This window comes from Salvelinus fontinalis, chromosome 22 (genome assembly GCF_029448725.1).
Source record: "Salvelinus fontinalis isolate EN_2023a chromosome 22, ASM2944872v1, whole genome shotgun sequence".
NCBI lineage: Eukaryota > Metazoa > Chordata > Actinopteri > Salmoniformes > Salmonidae > Salvelinus > Salvelinus fontinalis.
Window position 1 is genome coordinate 1,451,761 of NC_074686.1, and position 12,474 is coordinate 1,464,234.

Below are 12,474 nucleotides of genomic sequence, written 5' to 3' on the forward strand. Positions count from 1 at the left end.
CATCCTTTCAATGGTTTCTCTTCTCTTTCTCTGACTCATTTTTCAAATGTTTACCAATACTCCATGCCCTCTTGAAAATCATCTGATTTCCATTATATTACAGTTCAACAACAAAAAAATCAGTTGATGGCTGTAATAATGGTCACTCATATCAATATTGAGCTAATAAATGGACGTTCATGACAGTTTTTCCCAGGTCAAAGTCTTGGCTCATGACAGGAAAGGATTACAATGGAGACAGAGCTGTGTAAGTCATCATTCCCAATAGGCTTGGCCTTTTTGGCAAGGAGGTCTAAAACTACAGGTGTGATCCTACTCTTGTCTTTATATCTAACGTTTTGTGGACCTCCGCCCATATCTCCCCCTCGTTTCTCCTTCATATCCCTGCTCTCTGCTATCCCATAGTAGTCCTCTCCTCTGTATTTCCATCCATTGTTCTCCTCCCTCTCTCTCTTCCCAGAAGAGCTTTACGGCCGTGACAGTAAAAGCAGCTGTGACACCAAAGTGTGGTGGTGCCACAGCCACTCCCCTGTGTTTTCAAAGTGATTGTCATAAATTAGGCCCGGCAGACGGCTGACCCTTCAGAGAGCCTCAACATAATGGGAGCCTGTTGAGGAGAATTGCTCCTCTGTTGACTCCTGACTCGCTCGTCCACTGCTTTGACATAAGTAAGTGTGAAGAGCAATGAGGAACAAGTGTAAAATCTTTATCACCTGTACTGAATGTAAAGGGCAGTCTAGACACTAAATTAGAAAAATCGTATTCAATTGTGTTTTTAGGCCGTAAACATCAAGTGCTAGTGCTGTTGGACATGTAGCCATATATGACACAACCATTTCCTGATACTATGAGCCAATCTCATAGGTCAAGACAAGCAAAGCATTTTATAATCAGGAGTCATAGACATAGTTGAACTGACTAAGAGCTGCATGAACAACATAGAAGCAGGACTGATGTCAGAGACACAGTGAGTGGCCCATAATTTGGAGGACAATCGAGTGGGTTTGGCACAGCCAGCACGTCTAGCCCTGAGTTTTTGGACCGAGTCAACCAACCAATCAGCAGGACACATAGCATGGGTCGTGGCCAGCGGACGTTAACCCAATAACGGAGTAGGTAGGATACAGGAGTCAGGAGTTTCCAGAGCCTAGGGGGAGGTTATCTAAAGTTATGGTAGTCATTTGTGAGTACCAAATGGTACCCTATTCCCTTTTTTAGTGCAGTACTTTTGACCAGAGCCTTATGAGCCCTGGTCAAAAGTAGTGCACTATATAGGGAATATGGTGCCATTTGGGACACCACCATGTTGTAGCATCTGTAACCTGCCTGGGCGGCACTGTGGTTGTGGAAAGCTTACTTACTTACTTTCTTTATTGTCCCCATGGGGAAATTTTGTTGCAGTGTCATGTACACATTTAAAGTGGCGTTAAATACAAAACAAGATTGACAATACAACTTTCAATAACAGTCATGCACCAATAAAAAAAGAATAATAGTAAGAAATAAGAAATAAGAAATAAAACATTTAAAACAAAGACTAGCCTGCTGGCCTTACGGGGTCAATGGGAACGTTTGCCCGAGCTATTTAAGAGGGATATCACACCTGGCACAAATGATTGTCTCGTTCTATTTTTCCTGCTGAGGGGTGCCCTATACCTGTGCCCAGAGGGGAGTAATTCAAAGTCCAGGTACAGGGGGTGACTTGGGTCTAAAATGATTCTGTGAGCCTTACGGAGGGCCCTGACCTTAAAGATCTCATCCAGGCCTGTCTGTTTGACTCCAAGTACCTTACTTGCTGTGGTAATAATCGTTCTCAGCATGTTTCCCTGACTGACAGTGGCATTGCCAAACCAACAAACAATACAAAAAGTTAAAATACTCTCAGTAAAGGATTTTAGCTAGCTAGCATCTCATTACTAGTGTGTGCAGCCAGTGGCTTATTGGAACCGGAACCGTGGGAACACAATAGGCTGACCTGTGGCTGACTTGATAATCTCATTCTAGTTCTTTAGTATGCAGTGGTGTGTGCACATACAGTTAATTCGGAAAGTTTTCAGACCCCTTGACTTTTTCCAATTTTGTAACATTACAGACTTATTCTAAAATGTAAAAAAAAAGAATTATGGCAAAGCAAAAACAGGTTTTTAGAAATATTAAAAATATTATAATGAAATATCCCATTTACACAGTAAGTATTCAGACACTTTACTGAGTACTTTGTTGAAGCAACTATGGTAGCCTCGAGTCTTCTTGGGTATGACACTACAAGCTTGGCACATGTATATTTTGGGAGTTTTTCCCATTCCTCTCTGCAGATCCTATTAAGCGCTGTCAGGTTGAATGGGGAGCATTGCTGCACAGCTATTTTCAGGTCTCTCCAGAGATGTTCGATCATGTTCAAATCCGGTCTCTGGCTGAGCCCCTCAAGGACATTCAGAGATGTTCGATCGGGTTCAAGTCCGGGCTCTCGCTGGGCCATTCAAGGACACTCAGAGACTTCTCCTGACTTCTCCTGCGTTGTCTTGGCTGTGTACGTAGGGTCGTTGTCCTGTTGGAAGATGAACTTTCGCCCCAGTCTGAGGTCTTGGGCACTCTGGAGCAGGTTTTCATCAAGGATCTCTTCTCAGTACTTTTCTCCATACTTTTCTCCATTCATCTTTCCCTCGATCCTGACTAGTCTCCCAGTCCATGCCGCTGAAAAAAATCCCCACAGCATGATGCTGCCACCACCATGCTTCACCGTAGGGATGGTGCCAGAATTCCTTCAGACGTGACACTTGGTATTCAGGCCAAATAGTTCAATCTTGGTTTCATCAGACCAGAGAATCTTGTTTCTCATGGTCTGAGAGTCTTTAGGTGCATTTTGGCAAACTCCAAGCAGACTGTCATGTGCCTTGTACTGAGGAGTGGCTTCCGTCTTGCCACTCTACCATAAAGACCTGATCGGTTGAGTGCTGCAGAATGGTTGTCCCTCTGGAAGGTTCTCCCATCTCACCAGAGGAACTCTAGAGCTCTGTCAGAGTGACCAAGGCCCTTCTCCCCCGATTGCTCAGTTTGGCCGGGTGGCCAGCTCTAGGAAGAGTCTTGGTGGTTCCAAACTTCAATCCATTTAAGAATGATGGAGGCCACTGTGTTCTTGGAGACCTTCAATGCTGCAGACAATTTTTGGTACCCTTCCCCAGATCTGTGCCTCGCCACAATCCTGCCTCAGAGCTCTAAGGGCAATTATTTCGACCTCATGGCTTGGTTTTTTCTCTAACATGCACTGTCAATAGTGGGACCTTATGTAGACAGGTGTGTGCCTTTCCAAATCATGTCCAATCAATTGAATTTACCACAGGTGGACTCTAATCAAGTTGTAGAAACATCTCAAGGATGATCAATGGAAACAGAATGCACCTGAGCTCAATTTCAAGTCTCATAGCAAAGGGTCTGAATACTTATGTAAATAAATGATTTCTGTTTTTTATTTTTAATACATTTGAAAAAAATTCTAAAAGCCTTTTTGTTTCAACAAGGTCCTGAGTAAAGGTTCTGAATACTTATGTAAATGTGTTATTTCCGTTTTTTTTTTTTTTTTTTTACAAATTAGCAAAAATGTGTAAAAAACTTTTTTTGTTCTGTCATTATGGGGTATTGTGAGTAGATTGATGAGAGAAAAAAAAACATCTTAATCAATTTTAGAATAAGATTGTAATGTAACAAAATGTGGAAAAAGTTAAGGGGTTTGAATACTTTCCCGAATGCACTGTATATATCAACATCAAATGAACACAAATATAACGTAGCTCGTCAAAGTGTTACACAGGACATCCCCCTGAGCCATTGCCTAGGCTACTGACTAAAAACAACAGGAGAGAGAGAGAGAGTACGTGTCAGGGTCACAGGGGGCTGAGGGGAAGGAAGACACCCTGGTCACTGTCCACAACACAGTCAGGCAGCTCGGCTCAGGCTCTCTCTCCAATCAGGGCACATCCTGACACCCTGCCATCGGAGCGCGGTCTGGGTGTAGTCTACTGTTCCTGTCAAAATGTCCTGTCACACGCTCCTCTCGCCCATCATGCCTCTGCCAGGGTCATCTACCATGTTTTCCAGCTCAGCTTTCCTGCTCTTGTCTCTTACCCTAGCTTTCTCTCTATCCTTCTCTCTGCCTGACCCACTCCCTCACATCTGTTTTCAGCCAAGTTCATCCCTTTCATCTCTTGGTAAAAAAAAATATATATATTTTTCCTCCCCCTACCTCTCTGACTTCGCCATCATCCTATCTTTTCCAAGGTTTTGAGTTTTACCGTGAAATGTGAATTGTGTGGGAGGGGAAAGTTTTTTTTGTATGATAGGAGGATAACCTATACTTTCTCAGGTTTTAAATTCATGTTTGTGTTGATAACTCTACTATTAGTGCTGGCACTTTGTCTTGATCCCTGAAGGACTGGCGAGGACCCAATTGTGACCCTATATTGTTTATGCCTGTTTTTCTGCGCTCCTCTCACAGTGCTGTAAGGGAGACCGTGGTTGGTTGCCACACATTTTACTTGTGTGTATTTCTCAGCACCAGTATATCTTACAAGACTATTTTCAATATTAGGAGAAAGACCAAGGTCTTGGGTTGAATTTTGGGACACTTTTTATCCTCATATCTTATTCCAACATGGAGTTACCAGTGGTGCTCTGTAGCTCAGTTAGTAGAGCATGGCGCTTGCAACATCAAGATGGAGGGTTCAATTCCAGGGACCACCCGTATGGAAAATGCATGCATGGATGACTTTAAGTTGGATAGAAGTGTCTGTTTAATGGCATATATTACTATTATTATTAGTTATAAGCCATCAAACAAACTCTGTCCACTTGTGTCAACCAGCCCCATTGTGGAGTTGGTTGTCACGCAGTATGGGGTTGGTTGTCACAATGTTTGGCTAGTAGCTTATTCCTTTTGTAACAGGAAGTGAAGCAATATAGCATACAGACAGCCAAGCCTTTCTTTGATCGAGCGATACCCTAACAAAATTCGGCATTTTATGCATTGATAATAACATATGACATTTTGAGTAAATGTGTGTATGCGTGTGTTTACAAATGCATGTGTGCCGGTGTGGGTATGTGACAGAGAAAATATGTGCGTGAGAGGGAGGCAACGAAGGGAGCTCTTTATAGCACAAGCACAAAAGTGCTTGGGATGTATTGTATACTGGTAGTGGCAATGTTCCCAAACAATATGGTTACAATGGGTTGGATTGTGACAAGGGCATTTCCATGAAAAAGGCCCCATGAGCACTAACATAGGAGCACATCAAAGCTGGTGTATCTTTTTCAACCTTGGAATAAGCAAAGGCTTTGATTTCTGGTTAAACAGATAGAAACGGGGTCTTAGAAAACAGTAGAGTATTAGCTCAGCACAATACAGTGCAGTAGAGTTCAGTAGGGTCGAGCACACCAGAGTAGAGTACAGTATAATGTACTGTATTGTACTCCACTGTACTGATGCGCCCTGACATTATACACTGAACAAAAATATGAATGCAACATGTAAAGTGCTGGTCCCATGTTTCATGAGCTGAAAGAAAAGTTCCCAGAAATGTTCCATACGAACAAAAACATTATTTCTCTCACGTTTTTTGCACACATTTGTTTGCATCCTTGGTAGTGAGCATTCTATCCTTTGTCAAGATAATCCATCCACCTGACAGGTGTGGCGTATCAAGAAGCTGAATAAACAGCACGGTCATTACACAGGTACACCTTGTGCTGGGGACAATAAAGGCCACTCTAAAACGTGCAGTTTTGTCCAACAACACAATGCCACAGGTGTTTCAAGTTTTAAGGGAGCATGAAATTGACATGCTGACTGCAGGAATGTCCACCAAAATCTTACTCTGACCTAGTCATGTGAAAGGACCAATGCCCTACCAGGCCCACCCAGGACCTATGCCCTACCAGGCCCACCCAGGACCTATGCCCTACCAGGCCCACCCAGGACCTATGCCTTACCAGGCCCACCCATGCCCACCCAGGACCTATGCCCTACCAGGCCCACCCATGCTCACCCAGGACCTATGCCCTACCAGACCCACCCATGGCTGCACCCCTGCCCAGTCATGTGAAATCCATAGATTAGGGCCTAATTTACTTATTTCAATTGACTGATTTCAAATATAAAACAGGAGAGATTATTTCACCAAAAATATTAATGCTCCTTGAGTTTTAGCAGAGTGATGAAAAATAGCAAACAGCTAACTGCTCTTATGTCTCCTCATGAGTAGGGCAGCTCAAGCAAAGCCATTGCTATGGTTACTGACAGACTCAAAGCTGCCATGAGCAGGGATTGGTGACAAAGAGGAGCAACTAATGGATTGACTAACAGAGAAAGTTATTTCTGATTTCGGGTTTTTCACAGGGCCTGGCTTTAAATTTGGCAGAAGCAATCGGGCCTAAGTAGGGTAGGGCCTGAATGTCTCGGTCATGGGTAGGGGCTTACAATTCACATGCAGGGCTCTAACTCTGATATGCTGTGCTCTACTTTGCTGTCCAAACCTGAGAAACATAGACATCTATGATTGATACAGATTTGGTCCAGTCTTGTTTGGAGGTAGGAGCTCATTAGCATATTAGCCAGTGTGTAGAACAATACCCAAACATGCAAAGGAGGATTCTACATGTTTCTACCTTGTGTACCTATTGAGGATACATCACCATGAAGAGATTGAGATGCATAATTATGCATTTCTGTATAGTACAGATCAGGGACCCGTGATGTCATTCTGTTACTATCGTTCTACCAAGGAATTCCCCACAACCAACCCCCAAATTTTTTATAATGGAGTTAATTGTGACAACCAATCACCCCCCCCCCCCCCCCCCCCCCCCCCCCCACTGCTAATTAAGATGCTAGTTACCACATGGCTTGACCTAGGAACTCTGAAATAGGTTTTAAATATAGCTCTCCATTTCCTCTTTGCAACAAACATAATTGTTCATAGATACTCCCAAAATCCTAACAATTACAAAGAAAATAATAATAAAATAAAATCACATGAAAAACCTAAATTCTCCTGACCTCAATGAATTGACCAGGTGGATGAGTTTTTTCAAAGAATTCACACATTTTAACCTTAAAATGATTACAAAGCACCATTTGGATTGGGAGTAATTTGCACTGTGACAACCAACCCCGTGACAACCAACCCGGTCTCCCCTACGCCTCGTCAGCTCAGCTTGCAGAGGGAGCAACGAAAAACAGGGAGTACATTCTGTGTGCACAAGTCATCTCTTTCTCTCACTGCCTCCCTGTCTGTCAGATCCTCTCATGCCAAAACCAGACATCTCATGAAATTGTTAGTTGATATTTCAAAACGCCAGCTAAAATTCGACAGAAAAAAAAACACAAAACCACTAGGCAGTGACTGCAACAAAAATCATTCTTAAGTAACACTTGGCCTGTTTTTCTGTGAGAGGACTCAGATGAGTTTGACTTACACAGAACTTTGTGTTACAAAACAAATGAATAATTCAAAATGAATCATCCTTTTACTGGCAATGTAGAAACAATGGTGCCTCAACTCTAGTAAATCTATCAAACATATGTAATTTAGCAGACGCTTTTGTCCAAAGCAACTTAGTCATGCCTGAGTACATTCTACATATGGGTGGTCCCAGGAACCGAACCTACTATTCTGGTATTGCAAGCGCCAAAGCAGGCGCCGCGCTCTTCCGACTGCGCCACAAAGGACCCAAAGGACCATTTTTCATACAAACATCTATTCAGCACATTTGTTCAAGGTTACTCATGAGGTGATGTTGACAGCTCATGGTTCCGAGAACGGGGAGTATTTGATAGTTGTGAGGGTTAGCGACTAGATAGATACATTATCTGCTTTCGTGCTATCAGATAATGACTACACCTACTCGTGACACAGTTTCATACAATTCCACAGGAAATCATATAAAAAAGGATGGAACCGTTTTGATCGAATCGGTTGAATGTTGTATACCAAGGGTGGAATCTGTTGACTATTCCATACAAATATCCTCCTCATATGCTTGTCCGTGGACACTCATTTCCACAGAAAAAGCATATGAAAATAATGCAATATGTTTTTATATCCGATTTCGTTACAAACACTCCCAACTACACTGTTAAAATGATTGCTTTGTAACACTAAGGTTAGTGGCAACTGAGCGTAGGCCTATACCACATTGTCCTCTTTTAGGACCAGGAGCTTTTTGGCCTGGAGGGCAAAGGTTATTCATAACATCAGCATCACCTCGTAAATGACCTTGAATGAATGAACATACTCTGTACAACGCAACCCCGACACGTAGTTTCCACCTGAGAAAAGATATGGATGGAAGCTGTTTCACTTGTCTTTCTTGACAAAGTGAGAAGACATTTAGACTGATTCTCAGATTCATTAACTTATGTCAATGTCACACTACCCGAAGAACAAATCATGATACGTTTTCATTTGAGCTCCGTTACATTTTATTCTCTGGCGTATTACTTTTCACCGAGACATAATGCTTGGGCCCAGAAGGCATACAAAATGTTTTCTCCGGGTCTATCGTGACAAAAGTCACATTGGGTTAGTTGAAATGCAATGGTAGCATTACACCGCCTTTTGCCTGTGAATTGTAACACTTCTCTAAGCCCTCGTCAGTGGGCCGGCCGGAAGAGATTTTGTATTATTATGCTATCATTATTATGGATTTGACTCTGCGTTTCAAGTTACAGTACTGTATTAAATCAAAAGCTTCCCTCTTGTGAGTAGTCTTTTGCCCAACGCATAGCAATAACACTAATGGTAATCCTCTCACGTGCATTGTAAACAAAATGCAAGGAGATTTAACAAAGAGCTATACCAATGGAAAGGTTATTACTAATGGGAGAGCTTTGTGTATTACTAGTTGTAGGCTACATTAGATTGCAGATTTATCGCTAAAACATAAACATACTCAAACTGTGTTGAAGGCAATGTCACTTTTGGAGATTTGGGATTAAAACTGAAATCGAAGAAAGTTCTTTAGTCTAGAGTTCTGTTAGACTTTGCCCATTTCTGTTTGTCTGATGCAAAACATTGACAAGGTTATTTTTATGTATTAGGCCAATGTTAACCACAACACTATTTGTGTTAGAGGCTAACGATCAAAGTTGGAGATAAAGACAAACAGATGAAGTCAGATTTACGCATGCAGGTGATTAGTGGAAAGTGCAAATCTGCTGGACTAAAGAGTTCTGCCTTTTCTGTGGGGTATCACAGGTTCTTTTTCATCATTGAGTCAATCAGCGCTCACTGTCAACAGCTTGCAACAGATCCATGGGGGGTGGCAAGGCAGAGCTTGATCCCACGCCAATCAAGCACATGGAACGCATTTGTTTGCATTCGTTATATGAGGTTTTTTTTTACGCCCTTTAATGATGCCTTTGCCCAGACTGTGCTCTATTTGTGCCCAGCAGGGGTCACTGAAAATGAGCAAAGGCAGCCATTTTAGCCTGACGAGAGAAAGAGACATCAGATCAGTTCTGAGCAAAATATTTTCTCCTGTATATTTCAGCTGAAACCGATTCAAAAAGGGAAACAATATGTATTTTTATGTTGCCAAACAAATACCTTTTAAGACTATCCATAGAACAGTAGAGAGCATTCATTATGTGGTTGAAGTTAAGAAGCTCCTAAGCCGAGGCCATATGTTGAGGTATTCATCAAACACACACACACACACACACACACACACACACACACACACACACACACACACACACACACACACACACACACACACACACACACACACACACACAAAGAGCGCTTTGGGAAAAAACTGTCAGTCTTTATTAAATCGCAATTGCCTCAGGACACAAGTCGGAAACATTACAATGGAATGTGCCCTTTTTGAACACAAGAACTGGCCGATGCGATCAACAGCTGAATCTCCAGACGTACTACTCAATTAGCTAGACAGTACGCAATTGTTGGACATTCCTGGGACAGAAACTAGTTCCGTTCTGTACCAGCATGACCCTTGAGTTTCATTAGTAGGCTTTTCAAAATGAACTACACTTGGCCACAGAACTGTGCTTTATGTTATAGACATTCCTAAAGGGTCTTGTCTCTTTCCTTAACAGTGCACAAGTGCCCTTTATAGGGTTATCGTAATAGTACAAGCACGAGTGATGTAATAGTACAAGCATTTCATGCGTTTTCTCTGTTTCCCTTGATGTTATTGGTTGAAACCAAACATATGTAAGCAGCAGTCGGTTCATTTGTAACCAGTGGCATCAGAACATACACTACCGTTCAAAAGTTTTGGGGTCACTTAGAAATGTCCTTGTTTTTGAAAGAAAAGCACAATTTATCAATTAAAATAACATCAACTTGATTAGAAATACAGCGTAGACATTGTTAATGTAAATGACTATTGTAGCAGGAAACGGCAGATTTTTAATGGAATATCTACATAGGCGTACAGAGGCCCATTATCAGCAACCATCACTCCTGTGTTCCAATGGCACGTTGTGTTAGCTAATCCAAGTTTATCATTTTAAAATAATAATTGATCATTAGAAAACCCTTTGCAATTATGTTAGCACAGCTGAAAACTGTTGTTCTGATTAAATAAGCAATAAAACTGGCCTTCTTTAGACTAGTTGAGAATCTGGAGCATCAGCATTTGTGGATTCGATTACAGGCTCAAAATGGCCAGAAACAAAGATCCTTCTTCTGAAACTCGTCAGTCTATTCTTGTTCTGAGAAATGAAGTCTATTCCATGCGAAAAATTGCCAAGAAACTGAAGATCTTGTACAACTCTATGTACTACTCCCTTCACAGAACAGTGCAAACTGGCTCTAACCAGAATAAAAAGAGGAGTGGGAGGCCCCGGCGCACAACTGAGCAAGAGGACAAGTACATTAGAGTGTCTAGTTTGAGAAACAGACGCCTCACAAGTCCTCAACTGGCAGCTTTATTAAATAGTACCCGCAAAACACCAGTCTCAACGTCAACAGTGAAGAGGCGACTCCGGGATGCTGACCTTCTAGGCAGAGTTCCTCTGTCCAGTGTCTGTGTTCTTTTGGCCATCTTAATCTTTTCTTTTTTTTGGCCAATCTGAGATATGGCTTTTTCTTTGCAACTCTGCCTAGAAGGCCAGCATCCCGGAGTCATCTCTTCACTGTTCACTCTTCACTCTTCTTCAAACCAGCCGTTTCCAGCTACAATAGTCACTTACAACATTAACTATGTCTACACTGTATTTCGGATCAATTTGATGTTATTTTAAAGGACAAAAAATGTGCTTTTCTTTCAAAAACAAGGACATTTCTAAGTGACCCCAAACTTTTGAACGGTAGTGTACGTGACCAACTTGCAAACACAATAGGGATGGGAATCTTTGCTAAAACAGTATTGATTTATTTTCAGAAAACATATCTGCTGGGAGACCTGATTTGAGGGCTATGTGTTACTGTTTTTTTGTAAGATGCACTGTCGAAATGGCTACTGGATAGTGCTGTCAGATATGGATGATGGATGAGTCTTCCGTGTGACTAGGCATCAGTATAGGGTGAATATTGAATACAGAATAGGGACTACAGCATCCAATGATGTATGTAACTCAGGAAGGACCTATTTTATTTTTAAGACTTTATCCACTCCACTCTATGGACATTGGAAACTGTAGGAAATAAAATAAAAAAAACATGGTCCATGATAAGAACTTTGCGTTGTGTATGTGTCCAAATCTGTCTTTGTGGTGTCTATAACAGTCTCTCTAAGAGTCTCTATAGTCTCTACTTTTCACATCTTCAAACCTTTTTTTCTTAGTTCCTACTTGGCCTCTTTTATCTGAGCCTGTAGTTCTTTGGATGCCTCCTCGCAGCCGTTGAAGGTGGCTACCTCGTAGCAGCCGAACACTATCAGCAGATACAACGGCATGGGCCCGGCCACATCCCTGTAGGCCTCTTTGAGCCTCATGTCTAGAAGGTCAAAAGTCACGAGAGCCAATGCGGCACTTATTACCGAGATGCCGAGCACCCACTCCACGAGCTTGGTCATGTAGACCAGAATGATGGGGAAACTTCAGGGCTCGGGTGCTTTCTCCGATGATGTAGTTTCAGCAGACGAAGAGGCGAAGCGAGAAGGCTCTCTCGCCAAATTCTGTTCAGTATAAACCCAATGCATTTCTTAGGGTAATAATATGCAGACCTAAGCTTGTCGCCTGCCTTCCCGCCTTTGGGACAAAGATCCCATTGTTAGGGCAGAGACATGAGCATCTTGTCATTATATACAGATATCTGGTTTCAGCCTCTTGCGATTGGAAAAGAAAGTTGGCGGGTCCACAGTGCACTGTTAAGATGTTGGATTGCCTTAAAGGAAATTGATGTTTCGTCAAAACTATATAATTACCCCTGTCTAAATAAAATCATTCAAAATAGAATAGAACAGTCTTATCCATTTGTTTATTGAAGTCCATGTGTATTCGTTGGG

General features: G+C 42.0%; 1 protein-coding gene across 1 annotated transcript; it reads right to left on the reverse strand.

Moving 5' to 3' along the window:
• Window positions 1–11,814: 11,814 nt before the first annotated feature.
• On the reverse strand, window positions 11,815–12,042 carry LOC129820359 (dolichol-phosphate mannosyltransferase subunit 3-like). Its single transcript, XM_055877425.1, has one exon. The coding sequence runs from the start codon at window positions 12,040–12,042 to the stop codon at window positions 11,815–11,817; it is 228 nt and encodes a 75-aa protein (XP_055733400.1).
• Between the last annotated feature and the right edge of the window lie 432 nt (window positions 12,043–12,474).

Excerpts from the sequence above, each read along its gene's own strand:
- LOC129820359 (XM_055877425.1), bottom strand. The coding sequence starts at position 12,042 with ATGACCAAGCTCGTGGAGTGGGTGCTCGGCATCTCGGTAATAAGTGCC.